At 34.5% G+C, this 22,897-nt stretch overlaps 4 protein-coding genes and 1 long non-coding RNA gene across 14 annotated transcripts in view; 2 read left to right on the top strand and 3 right to left on the bottom strand.

Annotated features, from left to right (window-relative positions):
- The window catches only part of LOC117607221 (uncharacterized), a 32,981-nt gene extending 23,344 nt beyond the window's left edge, over positions 1-9,637 (top strand). Inside the window, exon 4 of the long non-coding RNA XR_004582146.2 lies at positions 9,352-9,637. This is a non-coding gene — a long non-coding RNA (uncharacterized LOC117607221). The remainder of the gene's footprint in view (positions 1-9,351) is intronic.
- LOC117607214 (uncharacterized) lies at positions 629-9,770 on the bottom strand. Of its 4 annotated transcripts, none has more exons than XM_076690140.1 (11): positions 9,636-9,770; positions 5,875-5,914; positions 5,628-5,793; positions 5,188-5,342; positions 5,013-5,093; positions 4,661-4,810; positions 3,593-3,778; positions 3,144-3,299; positions 2,113-2,173; positions 1,228-1,311; positions 629-1,027 (listed from the first exon to the last, which is right to left on the bottom strand). In XM_076690140.1, the coding sequence occupies exons 2-11, from the start codon at positions 5,899-5,901 to the stop codon at positions 741-743; spliced, it is 1,353 nt and encodes a 450-aa protein (XP_076546255.1). In that variant the 5' UTR covers positions 5,902-5,914; positions 9,636-9,770; the 3' UTR covers positions 629-740. The 4 variants fall into 4 exon arrangements, with proteins under 4 accessions (XP_076546255.1, XP_076546257.1, XP_076546258.1 ...); XM_076690142.1 differs by having other exon boundaries at positions 629-1,018; XM_076690143.1 differs by having other exon boundaries at positions 629-1,015.
- Positions 9,771-13,050: 3,280 nt separating this feature from the next.
- Positions 13,051-18,492, bottom strand: Eb1 (microtubule-associated protein RP/EB family member 1). 4 transcript variants are annotated; one of them, XM_034318327.2, is made up of 7 exons: positions 18,133-18,466; positions 17,427-17,719; positions 16,032-16,263; positions 15,704-15,748; positions 14,990-15,081; positions 14,763-14,921; positions 13,051-14,683 (listed from the first exon to the last, which is right to left on the bottom strand). In XM_034318327.2, the coding sequence occupies exons 2-7, from the start codon at positions 17,691-17,693 to the stop codon at positions 14,615-14,617; spliced, it is 864 nt and encodes a 287-aa protein (XP_034174218.1). In that variant the 5' UTR covers positions 17,694-17,719; positions 18,133-18,466; the 3' UTR covers positions 13,051-14,614. The 4 variants fall into 4 exon arrangements, with proteins under 4 accessions (XP_034174218.1, XP_034174203.1, XP_034174228.1 ...); XM_034318312.2 differs by lacking the exons at positions 15,704-15,748; positions 16,032-16,263 and adding an exon at positions 16,886-17,168 and having other exon boundaries at positions 18,133-18,492; XM_034318337.2 differs by lacking the exon at positions 15,704-15,748 and having other exon boundaries at positions 18,133-18,469.
- A 275-nt stretch (positions 18,493-18,767) lies between these two features.
- Positions 18,768-21,239, bottom strand: LOC117601464 (spermatogenesis-defective protein 39 homolog). 4 transcript variants are annotated; one of them, XM_034318201.2, is made up of 10 exons: positions 21,151-21,239; positions 20,674-20,760; positions 20,411-20,591; positions 20,128-20,309; positions 19,912-20,048; positions 19,819-19,846; positions 19,608-19,752; positions 19,270-19,511; positions 19,019-19,195; positions 18,768-18,957 (listed from the first exon to the last, which is right to left on the bottom strand). In XM_034318201.2, exons 1-10 carry the CDS (start codon positions 21,172-21,174, stop codon positions 18,832-18,834), a joined length of 1,329 nt encoding a protein of 442 aa, XP_034174092.2. In that variant the 5' UTR covers positions 21,175-21,239; the 3' UTR covers positions 18,768-18,831. The 4 variants fall into 4 exon arrangements, with proteins under 4 accessions (XP_034174092.2, XP_034174101.2, XP_034174108.2 ...); XM_034318210.2 differs by having other exon boundaries at positions 20,435-20,591; XM_034318217.2 differs by lacking the exon at positions 21,151-21,239 and adding an exon at positions 20,843-20,945.
- Positions 21,240-22,148: 909 nt separating this feature from the next.
- LOC117601528 (uncharacterized) lies at positions 22,149-22,717 on the top strand. The gene is made up of 2 exons (XM_034318378.2): positions 22,149-22,276; positions 22,412-22,717. The coding sequence occupies exons 1-2, from the start codon at positions 22,211-22,213 to the stop codon at positions 22,715-22,717; spliced, it is 372 nt and encodes a 123-aa protein (XP_034174269.1). The 5' UTR covers positions 22,149-22,210.
- Positions 22,718-22,897: the final 180 nt, after the last annotated feature.

The raw sequence follows: 22,897 nt of genomic DNA, 5'->3' as shown, positions 1-22,897 counted from the left end.
CTTCATTTTCTATTAATTAGCGTATGTATATTTTAATTATTGCATGTAATATTAATATACAATATCTTTTTGTATATTACTGTAATATTTCATTTTTTTATTTTGATCATATTGAGCAGTCTTTACTTCTAAAAGTATTACAAAATAATTATTCAGAATTTAATATTTTTTCATACGAAAAGTTTATTAAGATTAGTCGTATATACACTGACGTACTCGCAAATTTCAAAGAAATCTCAGAGAAAGAGAAAAATGATACAGCCTGAAATTGAACATATTTCTTTGCTGAACAAATATTATACCGATGAAAAAATGAGTTGAATAAATAACCATATTTCTGTTACAAAAGAAAAATTAATAATACGTAAATACATACACTCGTTCATAAACACGCAAACGTACAAAATTGTTCAATCGAATCGCAGCAATTGTTTGTAAAATATTTTTTAATTAACCATCTTTCTCAATTTCTTATCGCTATGAATGAAAAAGAAAGAAGAAACGTGCCGTCATCGCGTCGCGAAATTACGAAACTATTTTTCCTGAATATATAAAAAGAAATGATAATAAAAATAATCATTAACGAGTTTCTCTATCAATTGATTCTTTACAATCTCGCCAACGTTCGTTAAAAAAAAAAAGAAAAAAAAAAGATGAATAAGAAGCAGAAGAAAGAAAATTCGTTTCGTGAAAATCAACGTGTAAGGACTCTTATTTCCGGTTCCAGCATAGAGGGTCCTCTACTTGGTTTCTCTTCGGCCTGGTTTCTTGTGCTTGTAACCTTTTCTTTCTGGAATCGTGGACGAGTTTTCTTTTGCAATGAAATTTCGTGAATGAGACGCTGCTGGAATTTGCGGGGGTGATTTCTTGGGGGACACTTTCTCGATGACTTCCGGTGCTGGTGCTGGTACTGGTACTGGTACTGGTACTGGTACTGGTACTGGTTCAGATGCTGGTGATGGTATTGGTGCTGGTACAGGTGCTGGTGCTAGTACAGGTGCTGGTGGTGGTACTTCTTCTGGAAGAACTTTTATTTTAATATTAATTGATTTTTTTTCGTTGTGTATCTCAATGTTTAATCTTCTGCGATTAACACGCGATATCGAGTGGCGCGATAATTTACAGTGACGCACGCGATATCGCGTGAAGACAGTTTGAATTTTGGAATTTTGAACTTGAATTTATGAAAAAGTTATTAAAAGAAAGAATCAAAATGAATCAAGGTACCTGTCAATCGTGTATCAATCGTGGAACAGATTTCTCCATTGATGAATTCGTTTGTTATGCTGCTGACTGTTTCCACCTTGGATTCTATAAAGATAAGAAATTTCTCTCATCACTTCGATTTAACACATTGTATACTCTACATCATACCATAACTTCTTTACTAATACTTACAATTAAAATAGGAAACTGAAAGGTGACTAAGGAAATTGTACTTAACTTGAATAGAATTCTCGTTTCTCTTTCTGTTTTTTTATTGACGATAATGTAACTCCAATTAATTGAAAAATAGGATAAATCTCTAAACACAAGTTTGCAAAACTCGTTTTCGAAAATCGATCGAGTATCCGCGTTATCGGAAAATTTTTATACTGATCAAAATCAGGACATCTAGGATTCTGGAATCTCTCGTTTCTCTGGTTTTTGACAAAAGAATCTCACTCCTTGATTTGATACAAATTCAATTATATTCTAAGCCAACAGATTTGAGACTCTACAAAATTATACTCTGTGTTATTAAAATATAAATTCTTCAGATTTTTCTTTTCCACTCAATAACTCGGGGTAATTAACCAGGGTTAATTATTATGACTGTAAAAAGCATTTAGGATAAAAGGCCATCGTGAAGTAAACAGTCCACGAGAACGCTTAAAAATATCTTAATCCTCTTTATTCGAATCGTTTGAATTGATTAGAAAAAAAAATGGAAGAAAAAAAAATGCAAATTTTTGTCGATCGTTATTTATCTACTGGAGGAGTGGTTCACCGGAACGATCGGATCGTTGTTCAGTGATCGTTCCGGTGAACCACTCGGCCAGCTGATAGCTGAATAAAACAAGCTGTCGTTGTCCTCATCAAATTCCATTGCTGATGAGTAGACGGACTCACCCGAACTGTCCACGTGTTTCACCTCTTCTCCCAACTCCTCATCTTTCCTCGAATTCCTTTTCTGCAATTAACACGACAATACACAATATAAAATAAGCGTAACAAAATTGGAAATTATATATAAAAGAAAATTTCTATACCCTACTTTCCATCGATCGCGAATCAATCGAATTTAAATTTAATTATTATCATATTCTGAATTTTACAATGTATAATTGACTGAAGTCCAGTGTTCATAAGGTTCATAAATTAAAAGTTAATTAAGAGTTCCATTATTTTATTTGAATTTTTGATAATTTTATATGGAAGACGCACACGGTGCGTCGTGTGTTATATCAGGTAAGACGCACCTGGTGCGTCGTGTGTTATACCAGGTAAGACGCACCTGGTGCGTCGTATCCAGTTTTCGAACAGAGTATTTTACAGTTTCCTCCTTTCATAATTAAAAACCACCCCTCCTACCGTTTCTATTAAAATATTCCACTAATTATAAATGTAAATCGTAGCAAAAAAAAGAAAACAAGAATGATTTGATTACTCGAAACGAACGAGACAGAAATGATTAAAACAAACGTCTATTTACATCCTGTTCACCGTGTTATCTCCAACGTTTCTCGTAATTAGATGATTAAGAGTGACTTTATTTTTATTCTTTTTTTTATATATATCAAACATGTGTCTGTATCAAGAACCGATGAACTATGAGTCTGGATTTATCTGTACGGTTTCTATAGCTGCTAATGCGGACTAATATTGTTTTCCTGTAATTTATCGACAGAATTGTACGGGAATTCCTTCCTCACGCGAGATACGAAAATCGACCTTACACTATTTTCAGTTTGGTTTAGATTATGATAAATCTCTAGTTCTTTTTTCTTTTCAATGAGTTAAATTATTATTTCGTTTCCTTCGATGCAAGTTTATTTATTTCGGCTGATCGATGTCGGTAAGTCGATTGAAATGTCTTCTTATTCCCACATTAAGAACGAGATACAATACGAACAGAATACTATTACATATATTGATTTTACCAGATTTTCAAGAGATATTATGAGAGGCTTCTCTTCGCCGCTGTTGTAGAATTCTTTAGCTTCTTCTTGAACTTCCACCAATTCGTCAAAGCTCATTTCCTTTTCCACTTCGTTCTCGCTACTCGCCGAGCTTGATTCCGTGCTGCATTCGGCTGGCTAAAAAGAAATCGTTAATTAGAATTTTTAAAATGATGTCTTCTTCATCGTTTTCTGCTCGTCTTTTGATCGCAAGACGAACCACGCGAGTATCTTCTCACCTCTCAGAGAATGTTATTTCTGTTTAAGTATGTCACGGTTAATATTAATAGCTTGGACACCATTTTCAAAGAATTCGAGAAGTTTGTTTTGAATATCGAATATTCAATTTTAACAAATCATCTATTTTTCAATTAATTCGTAGTTTTAATTGCGAGTGGTAATTAGAGGTAGTTCTATTTTTTTCTACTTACATTGAAATCAGGATCATCCGTGCTACTTTCCAGTGCGAGTCTCTCGAGTTTTGTATCCAGGGTTTCAGTTTCTGATTCATCAGTGCTTTCGTTGTCGGAACTCACCTCGGAGAACTTCCGCTTGATTTTCGTGTTTATGGGACTTCCGACTGATTCTGTAGTCGATTTTTCATCTGGAGTAGCCATCTATGATTGTTAAGAAATAACTTTAAATACCTCTAATGTAATAGGAACATGTATACATAAAAAAATGTTAAATTAATTAACAAAACGTGCAATTTCATCTGAAATAATTATATTAGAATTTTTCACTTTGCCAGGTGTCGATCGAGGCGTCTTTTAATTCTCTATAAAAACGTATCAGGATAGTTGAGTCGAAAATTAATTAGTTCAAAAGATATCTTAGGGAGAGACTTGGGTCCTCCAAATTTGGAAACTTTTTTTTGGAATTTTGAATTTCCCTTGATGTCAACCGCTGCGTATTGTTATTCTCTATAAAAATTATTAAGATACTTAACTCGAAAATTAATTAATTCAAAAAATATCTTAAGGAGTGACTTGGGTCCTCCAAATTTGAAAATTATTTTTTGGAATTTTGAACTTCCTTTGATGTCAACCGCTGCATATTGTTATTCCCTATAAAAATTATTAAGGTACTTAGCTCGAAAATTAATTAGTTCAAAAGATATCTTAGGGAGAGACCGGGAGAGACCGGCAGTCTCTCCCTGGGATATCTTTTGAACCACTCAATTTTCGACCCAAGCACCCTAATACTTTCTTATAGTGGATTAAAAGACGCAGAAAATGATGTATCGCAAGATATATAATTCCATTGAAAAGAATAGAGGTAACCTAGAAATCTTTGGAACGCTTCCATTTCCGGTGCCGGTGCATGCATCAGGTGATGCTCCGTTTGGCACCATTTAATTTTCCCTAATGACGTTTCTCTCTATGTTGCATCATTATGGAGTTTTTATTTAGCCCAGTTGCATAAGACAACATAGATGCACAGTCTACTATTATACTACCAATTTAGCATGCTATCACAAATATTATTTTTCTGCTTACCGGTTCAAGTTCCATCTTGCTTACATGAATTTTGGTGGGCGGAGGCGACGGCGACGAGTTAGACGAATCCAGACAAGACAATGTCGACAGAGTCAGTCTGATAGATCTGATCAGGGCTTTCTTCGCCTCGATCATCGTCAATCTCTTGTCCTACATCCATCACCGAAACTATTATCGTGCTAATTTTAATAGTCTGTCTAAAAACTAACCGACCCAGGAAACAACATACCTTTCCAATATATTCCATAAATAAAATGAACAATTAAAACATTGAAAATTCTTAGGATTCATGCTCGAAATGAACGCAACTAAAAAACGTACGAAACGAGAATAATTTCTTTCTGGGGTTTACCTTGCTGGTACGTCTGACAGACTTCACTGCTTTCAAATTAAAGGCTCTTAATCGTCTGCGGCCTTTCTGAACAAATTTTACCTGTAAAAATATTTTTAATTGAAAATTTCATCCTTGATGAATTCAGTCTTGCTCTTATAAAAAATAGGGGTTTGCATAAAATTTAATTACACACCATTCCACTTGGTTGGATTTTTGGGTAGCCCAGCACGAAGGCACCCACGTTCAATCCCACCCTGATGATGCGAAGGATGACCAATCCTGGTAGAAAAAGGACCCATGGCAATGGTCTGACCAGTTCAATTTTTCCAAACACCTTTCCATTCTCTTCTGTTTTGAAATAAATGTATTCTTAATAATTGCAATCGAACGACAATTAATTAAATTGAAAGATTATCTAATATCATTCAATTGGTCAGGATATTATCATACTATACAGATTAGAAACTTAGCAATCTCTTATTTCTTATCCACACAATTAACCAATTAACCATCAATCTTTATCAAAAGCTATTAATAAGCTGTAAATGATAATGAAACATTAGAACGTATGGTGTTACGTTTTTCTTGAAACTTTGAAAGATTCATAATTTTTCATTTTTAATAAACAAATACCTGCTGCGACTTCGTGAGACGGTAAACTCCACTGAGCGGATTTTTCGACGACCCACAAAAACGAATCGAGGAGTTTGAACAATGCTTGACCCACAGAGGTTTGCGATGCTGTGATTACCACCGATTCTATCCACCCTCGTATACCTTCCGTCGACTCGTTTATGATCTGATTAATTAATCAGAAAAATCATATGGAATTAATTTATTTAATTTCATATTTTATTTAAAATTGATGCTTGGTACTTACGACGGATGGAGATCCCTCATTCTCCATGGTTAAATTCAATCTGGAAATTAATGAATAAAATAGAATTAATTAACGCTAGAAGCGATCCATTTGCATAAAGAATCCAGGGCAGATGAATTTAATTAAAATATTACAATTAACATAATTGTAGAGAAACATGATTTTTCTAATCTTTAATCAGCCACGATGCGTGTTAGTTGGAAAACGTTATTTCTTCGATAAAAGCGTAATTTGTAAAACCTAGTCAAAAATGTGGAATCCAAATCGCTTACAAAAAGCCAATCTAAACAAGTATGATAACATTATTAACCCTTGTAAACGAGGCTATTTAAATCTAACGAAGATATTGCTTATGAGTATCAATAAATTTGATGATTAAAATTCTGAACTATGATACAACCAATGATAAATAATTATTTCATTCACGTAATTAACGCAGTCCAATCTTCTTTCTTTAAATCTATTTTTTTTTAATATAAAAAGAGGAAGTTAGAGGAATCAGAACGCAATGAAACACGATTCGAACACCATAATCGTACGACCTCGAACCGATTGTTCTTCTTGGCGGGAAATTAGCTAAATAAACGTCCGACGGTTTAAAGGTTACCATAAAATCTTGCGGGGGTTATCATCGCTGAGACGTTCATTTGAAATAAAAAAGTTTCAGAAATATTTGTCTCATTGTGTCTCGTAACCATATGAAATCTCACCTTGTTTTGTTTAAAATTATCAATTTATTTTCTACTAGCTGCGTTACCCGGCTCTGCCCGGGAATTTTAATGAGCTATTATTTTCTATCTATATAAATAAAAATTAAATGCTGTTCCTTGATAAAATCCCATAGAAAAAAGCCCGAATTTTCCATTTCTCCGGACAACTTTTGCTAAAAACCTTATTCGGAACATTTTTGAAAAGAAATTAGCCAAATCGGTCCAGCATTTAATTTTTATTTATGAATCCTCTGTATAGTTAATTAAAGACACATAGCTTTCGCCTAAAGTAGAGCTTTCGTGATAGAAACACGTTTGCCTTATGACACGAACCTAAATAAGATTTTCGACTTTGTTCACGAGCGTTCGTACAGTTCGTTGACGGGGTTCACGTGAATAAAATTCTCTCTTCTCCATTAAACGGTAATGAGTCGGTTATAAATAAACAATAAGAAATGCAACGGTGATAAATCGCTATCGTGGAGGCATGACCCCTTACTATCGTTCCAAGCGCAGAAACTCCCATAATCGTGCTTATGTCGTTGGAAAATGTTTTAAAATAAAAAGATACACCACCCTGGCGTCTCTGTTAAAATATCATTCCAAAAATAATTCAGCTGAACAAATGAACGTTTGAATCTTTGCAAAAATTTATTTTCAACGATGATAATTATTTTTCGAATAATTTTTATTCTAAAGTTACATAGCTATTGATTATTCATCCTAAGGTGGCAAGGAAGTTTGAATAATTAGTTTTCATCTCTGAAATATATTTATTGGACAACACTTTTGTAGACGATTAAAAAATATCACTGTTAACCCGATTATTACAGAACAGTATTTATAACACTGATGCATTGACGAACTTTGATCGTTAATTTAAAAAAATGAACTGATTATAGAGTTTTCTTCGTTCATTCATTAATTAACTTTCATTCATGAAAACGTAACACGACGAATTCTTAAATTTCGGCCCGGGTCTCTATCGACCCCTTTTTCATTCAGGAATTTAGAGATGCATCGAATATGGAAAATATGAATTAGTTTATTGATAAATCGAGTGCATCTACGCTCGGCGACTTATCGCGATGAATTTTCATGAAAACTACAAGTGTTACAGCTTTCAATCATCTATTTTTAAACGATGAATCATATTTGTTTCTGTTGCATCGAAAACTTACGTGTTTTCGTTGGATAATACCATGAATAATCTTCGTAAATGAGGGATTATAAAAACGAAAGTAATTATAGAATGACATATTCAAGGATGATTTTAAGTACTCTCTGCTAATTACATTTATCGAAATGAGGGCTTGAGAAAAGAAATTGAAACGGACGAAAACAACAACAATTGTTCGTCGTCCAATTATTGACTCTGACATCATCGATTCCACAGCGAATTTTCAATCCATCAATGTTCTTACATTCATTTTTTCGGATTCTTAAGTAAATCAAAGTTCATAGAACGTTATATTCTAAATATAAGAAGATAACTTTTTTACTTTCATTAAGATGAAATTAAGTTGATATTAAAATGAATTATAGCATTTTAACGATAGAATTTTTTCTCCGAATCAACAAATTTATCTAAAACTGATTGCTCTAAAAATAATAATTTCTTTAGAATTTTGTGTTTCCAATGATTGGAATTATTCAGAGTTCATTAATCTTACAAATTTGTTATATTTATCTTCTGAAACTGTCACCTATTGAATTTTTTCAAATGTTATACCGTCGTCTATCGCATGAACGTTCGCGTAAGAATTTTTCTCGGGGACCCAGAACGAGCCAGTCATAAATAAACAATAAGAATAGTGATGATAATTTGCTATCGAAGAGGCATGACCTAACGTTATCCACAGGGACGCAGAAATTCTCGTCGACGAGGCGAAATAAAAATTCTTCGCGATGCTTAAACCAAAAAGGAGGATTTTAAAAATATAAATTAACAATTACCTGCCTTCCCAAAATTCTCTGCGATATTTTTTTTCTTTTTTTTGTTTAAATTTTACCTACTTAAAATTGAAACTAGAATTTGAGAAATCGAGACACTCACCTAATAATGATCGTTGGAGAAGAACAAGCGTTCGACTACGATTAGCAAACTTGTACGAAGCCCGTTTTTCTAGTGTTTAGGTCGACGAGGACAGAGGACAGAGCGGTTTGTAAATCAAAGCAAATTCCTTGATTTGAAACTTTTCTGTACGAAACTCCTTCTCCATTGATCTTATTTGAAAATTGAATATATAAATTTTTAAATAACATTGATTTCTATTGTAAAAATAACTGTGTCCATTAAAATTTAAACGTCAAATATAACAAACTCCATTTTTATGTAAATTCAAAATAATAAAAAAAAACTTCCTCAACTTGAAACTTTTCTGTACGAAACTTCTTCTCCACTAATTTTATTCCAAATTGAATATAAAAATTTTTAAATAAAATTGATTTCTATTATAAAAATAACTGTATCGATTAAAATTTAAATGTCAAACTTAATAAATTCCATTTTTATGTAAATCGAAAATAATTTAAAAAAACTTCCTCAACTTGAAACTTTTCTGTACGAAACTCGTTCTCCATTAATTTTATTCCAAATTGAATATATAAATTTTTAAATAAAATTGATTTCTATTATAAAAATAACTGTATCGATTAAAATTTAAACGTCAAACTTCATAAACTCCATTTCCATGTAAATTCAAAATAATAAAAAAAAACTTACAGTTTATCTGTTCTCTAATATTTCCTACATTTATTTCCACAGGAATCTATTCCGAAGCCTCGTTCCATTCACCAAAATCGAGTACAACTAAACAATCGTAAACTCTGGAGGATTCGCAAAACGCCTTTGAAACTGGACTTAATACTGCAACACACGCGCGTTAAAGGTATCGAGGAAAGACCGCAAATATCTATTACATAACCGAGTCACTGCGTACCCTGTTGCTACCATGAGAAACCGCAGGGAAATACGAACGACAAACCCGGTAGGAAAAATTGAAGAGAAAATAAGGTACGCTTCTTCTGCTTTGCTCCGTTGCGTCTCACCTGGATGAAGACTCGACCGCGCATGCGCCAACTACGTCTCTCCCGAGGTACTTCCTGTACGCTCTCAGAGCGTTCCGGCGCTCCCTTCGAGGCGATCCTTTTTTCTCCCTCTCCCTCTTCCTTCGAAAAGCTGAAAGGAACTCGCCCGATCGTGCTTTTCGACAGCAACTCGCTGGAACGACTAACTTGGATGATGAAGCGTTGATCAGCGAACCTTTGCCCGACTCCGTATCTCTGCGGTTTCTTCGTGATCACGCACGTTCATGGCCAACAGACTACGCGGAGGATCGATCGATCTCCTCTGCTGCGACACCCGGCGCAATTCGTTCCGTTCTACGATCCGAGGATCGGCAACGAGAAACTCGTATCCGCCTTCAGTTATCTTCGACAAGTTTTCGTTCTTCGTTGATAAACTGCTGGGATTATTATTACTTGCTTTTTATTTATTGGTTTTTGATCGATATATACGATTCATAGAGGCTAGTACATAATTTAGACGCTTGGAAAGTTATTTAGAGAATCTTTTAATCTTGAAGACTGTGGTCCTGGAAATCTTAATATCTCCTATGTTATGGACGCATTTTTGTATTAGATAAAGAAACAAGATTTTAGATTCTCTTAATTTTATTTCTTGACAGACTTGTGTTTTAAAAAGACTGCCTAGAATTAAGTATTTTTAAAATTCGATCGATGCGCCATCTATACAGCGACGGCGGAAACTATTCGACGAGTTACCGATCGACTTTCCGAAACCATCCCCTTCATTTATTATTTTATCCTTCTTTACAGGCCTAAAATCCTTTTCAGTTATTGATTATTTTATCCTATTTTATGAGCCAGGATCCAAAATTCCTAATTATTTAATATTTTATTCCTCTTTATGGGCTTCTCGGGGAGCATCCTTTCCAGTTATTTATTATCCTATTCCTCTTTATGGACCTCAGTCTTATAGCGACCGCCGAGTGATGCGAATCAACCTGTTTGTACATATACCCTTATTTTATCGTCTGTGTTCATTAAATTTGCTGTATTTATCTTAATAACTTATTGAATAAACTCATTAGGAGGATGAACGTGTTCGTTTTATTACTCTTGTATGCCTCACCTATCATTTTATCCTCTTATTTATTATTTTACCCCCATTTGAGGGCTTTACGGAGCTCAACCCTATATCCCTTATATCCCTGCATTCCTTACATATCGGCATCCTTCACATCTCTGCATCCTTTACATCCCTGAATCCTTTATATCTCTGCATCCCTTACATCCTTGAATTCTTTATATTCCTGCATTCTTTACATCTTTACATCCCTGCATCTCTTACTTCCCCAAATCCCTTACATTCCTGTATCCCTTACATCCAACCCTTACATCTGAGCAACCCAGGTAGCCCTTGCGAATTAAATTTCGCAAAAATTTTGGCCCTCTAGCGGCAAAAATGCGAACTAAATTTTCGATGTTGAATCAGCGCCATCTGGTTTCAGAAAAAGGAACTAAACCACGCACCAATTTTGGCCCTCTAGCGGCAAAAATGTGAACTAAAATTTCGATGTCGAATCAGCGCCATCTGGCTTGAGAAAAAGGAACTAAACCACGCACCGATTTTGGCCCTCTAGCGGCAAAAATGTGAACTAAAATTTCGATGTCGAATCAGCGCCATCTGGTTTCGGAAAAAGGAACTAAACCATGCCCAAATTTTGGCCCTCTAGCGGCAAAAATGTGAACTAAAATTTCGACGTCGGTTCAGCGCCATCTGGGGGCAAAAAAAGGAACTAAACCTTGCACCAATTTTGGCCCTCTAGCGGCAAAAATGCGTACTAAAATTGTCAGATCGGAACAGCGCCCTCTAGCGGGAAAGGGGGAACTATATTTCGCAAAATTTTGCCTCGATATTTTGCTCTCCGATGCAATGATGTAAGAGATGCAGGAATGTAAAGGATGCGAGGGTATAATTAATGCACGGATATAGGTAAGAATATAAGGGATATAGGAATGTAAGGAATGTAGAGATGTAAGGGGTGTAGAGATGTGAAGAAAGCAGGAATGTAGAGATGTAGGGGATGCAGAGATGTAAAGAATGTAGAGATGTAAGGGATGCAGGGATATAAGGGAGACAAAGAAAAAGGGACTCAGAAAACAAATTGAAGGTATATGTATGTTTGACTAGTATAGATCTTCACTCCTCGGTGGTCGTTATAAGAATATAATGTTATATAATGTTTGTATATAATGTTTATAATTTAGTAAGGATCAAGCAGTTACTGAATGTTATATAAATAAATAACTGTGACAAGAAATAATTCAGAAAGGAAATTGAATAAATTAAGGAATAACTCAATTGTTTGTTGAAAATGATTTATTTACCAAGTCACATGAAGTGAATTTACATTTCTTAAACAATTATCTTATATATATAAAGCGCAAAGAGCCGTCCGTGTCTCTTTTCAATTTGAGAACTACTAAAGTTAGAGATACACTTTATATGTATACGTGGTTAAAAAGGTCTCACTGGGACTAACTCAAAACCGTTGCGTTTGTGCGGCTAAGTGGTCGGAGTCAAAAGTTACAGAGGTTTTAATGTTTCTATAGAAAGTCTATGGGTCGCACATTTTAGCTTTGTGGTCCTTAACACCCCAAGATGATATTTTGTCGGTGCGCAGCACGCAGTGAGTCGCCGGGGTTCCTGACACCCCCGATGATATTTTGTCGTTGGGCCGAGAGTCACCGGGGTTCGTGACACCCCAAGATGATATTTTATCGTTGGGCCGAGAGAGTCACCGGGGTTCCTGACACCCCAAGATGATATTAGGTCGGGCGCAGTCACCGGGGTCCTCGACACCCCGGATGCAGTAATGTCGATATGCAAATAGCATCACCGATGCTTCGGGGTCCCTAACACCCCAAACCATCAGTTATTGCAGCATCTATATACAAGCGGCGCAAACTACTCGTCAACTTACCGACTGCCGAAGAGTCGATTACCGACTGTCGGAAGTTCAGTCGATATGTCGGTAATTTGTTGAGTAGTTTCCGCCGCTCTTGTATAGATGGCGCAGTGGTCGAACTTTAAAAATACGCGGTCTTCTCAAAATATATTTGCCAAATAATTATTCTAATAATTTTTCGGTCTTTTACTGATTTTGTCTGACTTGTCAGAAAATAGAATCAGAGGGAGTGAAAATTGGGTCTTTTCAATTGTCAGTGCAAGGTATGGTAAAAGAGGAGCTGGTGAAACAAGCACGACTGTTGTATGGGAATGACTGGAACTCCCAAAATCATGATCCATCATAAAATCCTAGCCAAGCTGTACGGATAAATAAAACGTGTTTCAATTTAAAATTATTACACATAAAAAGAACGCTATTACAAATCTGTATCTAACATTAAGAAATAAAAGAAGAAGTTAAACATTGAATATCCTATTAAACGTTTATTACCTCATCATTAGAATTTCAATTTTGAAGCACATTCGCGCGAGGAAACGCATTTGTATACGCACATATAGAGCAATGAACATAGCGCAATTTAGAACGCGTTGTATCTCTATCTTTGAAAGTTGCTTACACGTAACGCGATCCTAGTAAAACAATAATAACGATAATCGTTGCCTTAATATTCATATTCTATTTACTCTTAAGAATCTAAAGAGAAAAAAAGATTTATGTATAATTTATTCATGATTGAGAACCGATTACTTCAGAGAACACGCATATTCATCATAGACACGTAGCAAATTATAATCGTACAATTATTGCTTACGTGTTAGATCTTTCATTCGTTGTCTCTCACTCATTCTCGTCCATACAATTTTACAAATTTTCTCCTTTTTTTCACTTATCTTTCGCGTTGCATCGCTTTTGCTCGAAAGGCGATTAACAAACATGTTGGAAATACAGTTTGCGTTTTGGTTCACTAAATAATTCGAGTATTCCTCTGTTTTTCTCGTCTCAAGTTCATCGCTGCGTTAAGGCCATTCTTATTCTGAAAGACGGATCGTGAAGATGCGAAGATATTCTTAAAACGAACAGCGTGTTTCAATGAATCAAATCTAGCAATCTTTCGCATCTCCAGAATTCATTCAATTATGGGAACAGAAGCGATTACTCGTCGAATCATAATTTTTTTGAAACACGTACGCGTATCGCCGCTTGATTCAATTTGAAAACCACAATCGCATCCTACAAATGTACAATTATGCGACAAAATGTGTTCTCACGCAAAGTCTAAAATTAAGAGAAACAAAAATAAGGTGAATATAAAACTTGTAAAATTCAATTTAATTGCGCATTAAGATAAACTTGGCATACATTATCGTTCTGCAACAGGAAAAATCAGTACATTTTGTGACAAATAATCGGTCGTAATCATTCACTTTGTTGCACGATTGCACAAGATAAGTGAATTAAAATACATTGGATTTAACATGTCTACAATTTTCGAGAAAACTACAACGAGGTACGAAAGGACAAACCGAAAACATCGGTAATAAAACCAGTGCATTTACAAACGAAAAAACATTCACACATTAATGAAACATAGTTAACATAACTTCACTGTATAACAAAATGGACTCAGAGTACCGTCCAAACATTTCATTTCTTATAATCTTCGTAGTTTTAATGACTTGTCGATGTTCAGAACTCTACCGTTATTTCGCATTACGATAAAGACCTATGACTGCTAACTTTGTTCCTTTCTTAATAATAATTACCTGTCAATAGGATACAAGTTATTCAAGTGCATTATTTCCTGATATTTTTCTATCCTAATCACGTGCGAACCTCGGTGAAAACTTTGTAACAAAAATGAAGGCGCAAATGCTTAAATAGCTATACAAAGTAGGTTTATTAATTATGCAACTGATACTGTAGTTTATTAATTATCCCAGTATATACTGGCTCGCAAACATAATAAACTGAAACGCACTTGGACAATTTGCTGTGGTTTTTTCGTTTTAATGATTGTACAAAAGGTTGAAGTTAGTATTCTTCCTCTTCGTCTGGCGCGAGTCCGTCCCCTTCTAATTCTTCGGGTGGTGCAAATCCTTCCTATATTAAATAAGAAACAAGAAATTTTTAAAGATAAAAACATACCTCATTGTCAATTTTACAATTAGAGTTTACGTACCTCCGTTGCGTAAAGGACTTCCAAGATTTTCTGTACTATTGGTGGTGGATCTCCATTGTTATCACAATCTTGGCACATAACTTCAATATCGCGTAATTTTCCGAAATAGAAATCTCTTTCCTTCTCCAGTCCTTCCAGGGACATTTTCAATTCCATCAACTATGATAAAACATTACAATTTAATAAAAAGTTATCATTACAAACAACATTGATGTATCTTATTTTACCTGTGCACTGAGTTCCTCGACTTTACCAGGATCCCCACGATTTCCAATGCCTCCCGTTTTTACTTGTGGACGATGGGCTGGTGCTTTGTTAACTAAATTTGAAAGTTCTTTGCGTTATTATTTCGTATACATTACTTACTACTATTTCTACTATATGTACACGAAAAAAAAAAAATCAAAATTACTCAACAATAAATCTACTTTGACAAGAAAATAATACTATGTAAACATTTATGCAAGCAGTGTAAATGTACTGATGAAAAGCATAACAATTTGTACCAACAACTGTACAACAGGAAAAAAGCAGGTATTGAATACAATTATGCATGATATTGGTAATAAACAAATAAACGAACTGTGTATATAAATCTCTTGAAATCATCAAAATACTTGGAATAAAATTTTGTTCTAATTCTTATAAATTATTATACTTCATGCAACAGTTAATTTAACGTAATATACTGGGTGTATCATAATATATGGTAACAACTTGTTACGATACACCCTGTAAATATAAGTTTTTGAATAGTTAAATGAAGGATGGACAACCAAACTGTTTTAAAAGGTTTCAATTATTTCACTCATTGTTTCAATTAAAAATACCAACACCTTAACAAATACTTTTGTATGAATACCTTCTTTTAAACTTTTCAATAATAAAAGAAAAAGAAATTCAAATAAAACAAGTACGAAATTATAAAAAAAAGTAATTACTAGACTTGATGTTAGTGGCAGGTGCAGGAGGTGAAGATCCTTGACCTGAAGTAAAATTCTATTTCTTATTTCATGAGGACAAGTAAATCTGTTTCTTATATATATATATACAATTATCGCTTAAAAAGGATTTAATGAAAGCAAAGCAAGTTAATTATTCGTCACAATCTTTAAGGAACGTGTTCACAATTTAAAAAATCATTAGTATATAAGCCGAACTTGATTAAACTGTTCGCTGTTAAGTTTGCAATTATCTTTTACTTCTGTATCTTGATTACTGACACAAATTCAAATTTAATGAAAGAAAAAAGGATTTGAAGTAATATACCAATACGACCAGCTGGTTTAGACGGATTTACATCACGTGGTGTTGTGCGTTTTGCATTAGTGCCATGCGGTGCATTATTTCCACCACTACCCATAGATTCTCCTCCTCGCATAGCAAGTGCATCGTATGGCTCTGCTCTGGAGTAGTTTGCATCAAAGAATTTCTTGAACCATTGTAAAAATTCAAAGTTATCTTGGAACCTGCCTTTCACCAGCCTATCAATTGGAACAATCTGCAAATGATTAGCAAAAAAGCATGTGGAACAAAATAAAAAAATAACTGAAACCTTAATAAACTAGAAAAACAAGAATAAAATCAAACATTGATCTACTCGTTTATTATTAAATTTCATAATACCTAAAACGTAAAACGAGAGAAATCAGTAAAATAAAGAAATATATCAAAGGGGTTAAAGATTAAATCTAGCAAATAGTATATTATATCCCTTAGACAATCTTTTGCCCCCCCACCCACACTTTAGTATATTTATTTATACACTCCATACTTATATCCACCTAAAATAGGGAACTATTTCTTGTAATTAAAAGCATGTAAAACATAAAAACAAATGTGATGGAAGAAACATAAAAGATGATTCTTACTTACACTCAAAAGTGATAAACAACATATAAAGAAACACTGTGCTATAAATTTCAAATTGTGTGTCTGTACATTTACATGTGATTAAAAACTGCAAAAGCATAAAGTGCTTTCTACTTTACTGTAGACATGAAAATGCTTTATGAGTTCAATTATGCACAGCCAGAGTACATTTTCTATGGAGCGCATGATGATTTATTGAACTATAAAGACGACAATATAAAAACATGCAAAAGCATTGCTAATGAACTGACACGATGTTGCTATACCCTGCTGTTGGCGAGGGACAATATTACGTTGTTGAATATGCTTTTGTTGCATTTGCATCTGCTTTGATTGAGGAGGTAAAGGTACCAACTGGGGATTTGACAAGTTATGCGTCCCATCAACACCAGAACCCAATGGTACACAGCCACGAGCCTCGTAAGCATCGTACTCGCGGCCATCGTAATTTGCGTCAAAGAATTTTTTGAACCATTGTAAAAACTCAAAATTGTCTTGAAAGCGGCCTTTTACTAATTTGTCCACTGGTATTACCTGAACCATTTTTGTAACAAGATTACATGTCTGTGCACATTGCACTTAACGCAATACTTTTCTATGGTGTAACATTTCATGTTATAGTAGAACGTTTTATTTTGCTACTTAATACTGCTACCTTATTGTACTTAAAAATAAAGATACTTTAAAATTTAATAGCGTAATCGTCAATCCACCATGAAATAATTTCTAAATATTTCTCATCTCTCACCTAAGGATTATTAAATGAATCGTGTTAACATTTTGATCGCTTACCTTATCTACATTCATCTTTTTAAAACCACCTTGTAAGATTTTAAAATTCTGTATATATTCATGCTCGAGGTTGGTCTTGAATTTTACCCTCTTCAATGGTACACTTCCAGGAAAGAGCATATCCATAAACTGACAATAAACAGCTCCGGTACATAGTTCTTCAATTTTGGTAAAAGACGATTGCAGACAGTCATTCACCCAAGCCAGCATATCATGCCGGCTCAAGTTTTCGGTTGTCACATTTGTAGCATATACATTAACAGCCATATTGTTATCTTCTCCTTAGTCAGCAACTAAAATATAATGATTCATGATTGATAAAACATGAAATTAGCTACACGTTATCGGTATGCTTATACTGTACAAGATGTATATGTTACATGTAGAAAGGATTGGTTAAAAAGCCCGCGGTTAAACACAGTGGCTTAGTATAAGAAATGAATCGGTTAATCAGAAAGTGATCACTGATAGTCCTTAAATGGTTGATCTTAAAGCAGACTTAAAAGGAATCACATTCCATTCACTTTTTTGGCTCGAAACACTGGGCAGTCGACATACTCGGGGTTCATTCTTCGACGTGCCTCGACTTCGATACACCTATTATTTTTTTCAACATGTATCACTAGCCACTGGTTCCGAGCTTAAAAACGCATTAAAAAAGCTTTCAAATATTTTTAATCATTAAAATACTTAAAGAAAAGCTTACCGAATATCGTGGGAACACCGTAACACCAATCGGGAGTGGTTCCCGCACGCAGATGACAAATGTATAACTAGATCGTTCAAATGCGCACACAACGGAAACTTCTAACGGTTCCTTCAATAACGATTGGAGGATGCAGAAAAAAATCCTACGATACTTGCGAGGATATTTTCCTTTTTCACCCTTTTTCTTTATAAAGCATCTATTTTTACCGCGTAACCGATAAAGCTATTCCGTTGGACTAACCACGTAGCAACAACAATTTCAACGCGTCTGTCAAAAGAATTAACAAACGACTACAACCGCGCTCTAGAGATTTCAGCCGGTACGCGAGTTCGTTGCTCTGAGATATGTACATACATTCAAAATCGAAGAATTCGCGATACCCGTTAACGAAGGAGATAAATATTTAACCCTAGCTCACAACGTGTCCAATATTACCATCGCGGCGAGTTTTTATTCGCCAATCACAGTAACCCTTTTTGGACAAAAATTGCGAGCGAGGTTGACGTAAATTTTACTATCGCCATGTTTGTTATCATCTGTTGATATCTGATATAATAAAATATTTTACAAAACAAAGGTAAAGGGATTGCAGTTTATATAGATTATATGAAAGCATAAATCAAACTCCACTGTACAAAGATATATGGTCCTTTTTTTTTTATATAATAAATATTTAAACGTAGTAAAATATTAATCCTAGTTTTTCCATTTAACTGATGGTAAACGCAAAGCGCTTTCCGCGTAAAAATATTCCTCTGATTGTGGTTGCAACTTTGTTTTATATTCCATTAATGTAGCACGATCTGCTTGTTGTACAAGTATCTAAAAAGAATAGTCGCATTAAAGTATAAATTCTATCGATTACAAATGATCTTATACTTACGTCGATTGCTATTCTAAAACAATGCATATTTCTCGCTAATTCCAATCGTCTCTCTATATTGTCTACGTATTTCAAATATTTCTCAAGAACACTGGAGGGTGCCTTGCTTTTCTGCAATATTTTTAATATATCTTCAATAGGCAGATGGATTTGTAACTTTTTACTATTTAGCCAACCCTAGCAATTACGAATTGACATAAGTTAGTTTTATTACGATATTTAAACATTTGATATGGAGTTTTATGTGTCACCTTTGTTAAAAGTAATTTATCAATATCATCCCATTCACCAGCTGATGTTCTAACTTCTAATGCAACTTTCTGATATTGCCTAGGAGATATATCGTGTTGTTGAGATAATCTTGTAGGAGACATTAATGTCCCTTCTGCTACATTCCAATGACTTTTACATGCATGTCTTAGACAGTCAAGAACAGATGAATTTAGTTCGATTTCTTCGTTTCCATCTACTTTCTTTACTACCGTTTGCCATTCTGTTAATGCATTAATCCAATTAAGTCACTGTTTTCATTGCTAATTTTGTAATTACGGATCCCTCTACTGTTTTAATATTTAAAAGAGATAGTTACCCAGTAACTGTATGTAAGATTGAACAAATGAAGCTTCTTTACAATCATTTAAAGCCGAAAATTGCGTCTTATAACTATTTCGAAGTTTCTGTAAAAGTCTGTCAGGATCGCGTGTATTTTTTATTATAATGTGTAAAGTTTTCATCTAGAAAAAAACATAACTGTTACATACGATGAACAGTTAAAAACATCCTATTACATAGAAACTTACAGCAGCATCCATTGTTTGTCCTAGCATTCTGTAAGAATTATGAATTAATGGAAACATAATGATGTGGTTATAAAAATCAAAAAGAATACATACGTCAAGATATCGGTAATTTCATTTATTTGCATCCTTGTTGAAAGATATCTTATGTAAACATTTACAGCATCTGGTCTTTCTGCTAATATTCTTTGAACCAAAGATCTCTTAAGAGTATTTGTAAGAAATAATATAATCTGAAACATACATTGGAGTATGTATAAAATGAATTTTAATAAGAACAACTGAAACAATCAGAGTAGTGAAAACAATTACAACTAAAATTGCATTTCCATCTCCGCTTATTATAGCTGCATCTAACAAGGCAGTTTTGCTGGCAATCGATTTGTATGGTTCCAAAGAATAAGACTGGCCAAGTAAAATTTTTCTAAGTGTTATGTCTGGTTGTACAACTGTTGGTTCTGGTTGGAGATTCTGTAATTTATCGAGTGCCAAAACTGTGAACAAAAAAATGTTTGTACACAATGCATCTTATCATGATCTATGATTGATATAAGCAATGTATATAGAATATATTTCAAACACTGCGAATATTGACTTGTAGATGACTTCACTGACATACTGCAAGAAAGTGTTTTCTCCGAGATAACAGATAACATGGGTTTAAGTGGCTGATAATCGCTCGTAGTTTTTAAGGATGCCTCTGATGTTGAGGTGTTTGAAATACCAGCCCATAATTTATCTGTATCAGTCTTAGATACTCCAAACAATTGATCCACCTACATAATTAAATCCTATTAGTTTTTGACTACGTTTTTGATGTAGAAATTACTAAAAGAATTAATATAACCTAAACCTAACCTCATTGTTTTCGAAACAGAAGGACCGTTTCTCACTGCTGTACCAAAAGTCCTCATCATCTTTAGCAGAACTCATATTTATAATGTCCTGTGAATATAAAATTTATGTATTTATTAAGTAAATTACAACTTTAAAGGGATAGACACGGCAAGTAATCTTTTGTGTTTACCGACTCTCGAAAGATGTGTCGATAATTTAGCAAGTAGTTTCCGCAATCTTTTAATAGATGGCGGTAGTATCAAATTTTGAATTGGTTTACCGACTCTCGGAAGATGTGTCGATAATTTGGCAAGTAGTTTCCGCCATCTTTTAATAGATGGCGACAGTATTGAATTTTGAATTGGTTTATCGACAATTAGGATAAAATAATAAAGGAAGTTGTAGAAAATGCTTCCCGGAAAGATATGGTTACAGTAACATTTTAAAAGTGATAATAAAATATTTAATACTACAATATTACCAAGAATATTATTTTACCTTTCCTAAATGTATTTCAGTCATATATTGATCAATAGGTTACAAGATACACTTTGATTTCCTGATAATACGTAATGAAGTTCGAGCATTTCGAAATGGAAAGACATTAGAAAATCAATTTAGATGTCACGTCGTTCAAAAATGCGGATGGCAACGTAAAAAATTATGCTCGTATAAATTATGCACGCGTGAACGAACGTACCGAAGGGATACATACGTTGCACTCGTTCTGAGTCACGTTTGTACATTACCAAAACATGCGGCAATTGACGAAGCTGAGAAATTCTCTCGGTATTGAACTAAACCTAAACTGGACATCACCAAAGTCCGTATATTAGCATTCTTGAAAGCCCTCTTTTTACCTTGCCTGTGGTGCTTTTATTTCTGCAGCCACATCTTCGAGGACGGTAAGTTATTCTAAGCGGCAACGAATTAATAATAATAATAATCTTTGGCTCGGTCGACGCTAATTGTTCTATCGCTTAATCAACGCTAATCAAGCAAACACGCATTAATTACTCACGAAGTAAATAAAAAAAGAAACAAATCTAGAAAATATCTCAAGTACCTAATTAACATAGTATATAAATTATAGAATACATAAAATAAAACGTTTCAGCTTCATTCAAAGTGAACGTACGCGTACGATTCTCTATTTATTATTGTATCTTATTAATAGACAGATGCGTACGTCCCTCGTCGCTGGTCAAGAATGCAAAAAGGTATAATAGATTCGGACACGAACAGTATTTGGACCGTGGAGACTTTAACAGCATTGGCAGCGCTTCGAGAATTCGACGAGCGAAGTACGTTTCCTTCCGGCAGAACGATTGGATCCCTTACACTGAATTCCCAGGACAGGACACTAGAACCAGTTGGATCAAACAAAACAAAAACGAGCGTTCTATCTTTTTCAAAAGAGGTACCCTGATTAATTTTCACTATCTTTTTTTTTCTGTTTAAGTTCATTAATTTATATCTACGTTCATTAGGTACGGCTCGTTTAAGGTGCACCGAGGGCACGTTTCGCGTGCACAGCATTTACGGCGATGGCAATTGCATGTTCCGAGCGATCAGTTACATCCTCTGGCGGAATGAAGACGAGCACCGCTACCTACGTACAATGGTGTGCTTTATATTTTTCTCAAATACAAATATTTATTCGTATTATGTTAATTAAGAATTAATTTCTGGCTCATTCGAATAACGCACAGTAGATTATTACAAATGTATAAAACTCAATGTGAACGGTGTTCAACAGGTCGTACAACACATCAAAGAAAATTGGCAGGAGTACGGGCCGTTTGTGATGGCCGAATGGAACATATCCGACCGTCAGACGTACTGCGATTACATGAACATGGTTGGCACGTTCGCCAGCGAGCTCGAGTGCACCGTGGCAACGAAGATGTACTACATGAATCTATCGATCTACCGGGAAATCAACGAAAGGCAAGAGCTGAAACGAGTGTTCCATAATCACGTGAGCTCTCGATACGAGACCGCCAGGCTATTATTCACCGGAAACTCGGACAACGGTCATTACGACGTTCTGTTTCCCGAATGACGGGCATTCTTCGACGAAGAGAATGTCTGTGCCTGATATAAATTCGATCACTTTCTGTTGTCTCGACGTGCTGCAGAAATATTGAAAAATTAATGTTCCTTTTTTTAATTAGGATAAATATCTCTATTGGTGTCATATTTGTTAATAGTAACGGAAAACACTTGAATTTTTGCCCCGATC

The sequence above is a fragment of the Osmia lignaria genome, chromosome 9 (assembly GCF_051020975.1).
Source record: "Osmia lignaria lignaria isolate PbOS001 chromosome 9, iyOsmLign1, whole genome shotgun sequence".
In the NCBI taxonomy this organism is placed as follows: Eukaryota; Metazoa; Arthropoda; class Insecta; order Hymenoptera; family Megachilidae; genus Osmia; species Osmia lignaria.
This window is presented reverse-complemented; position numbering and strand designations above follow the sequence as displayed.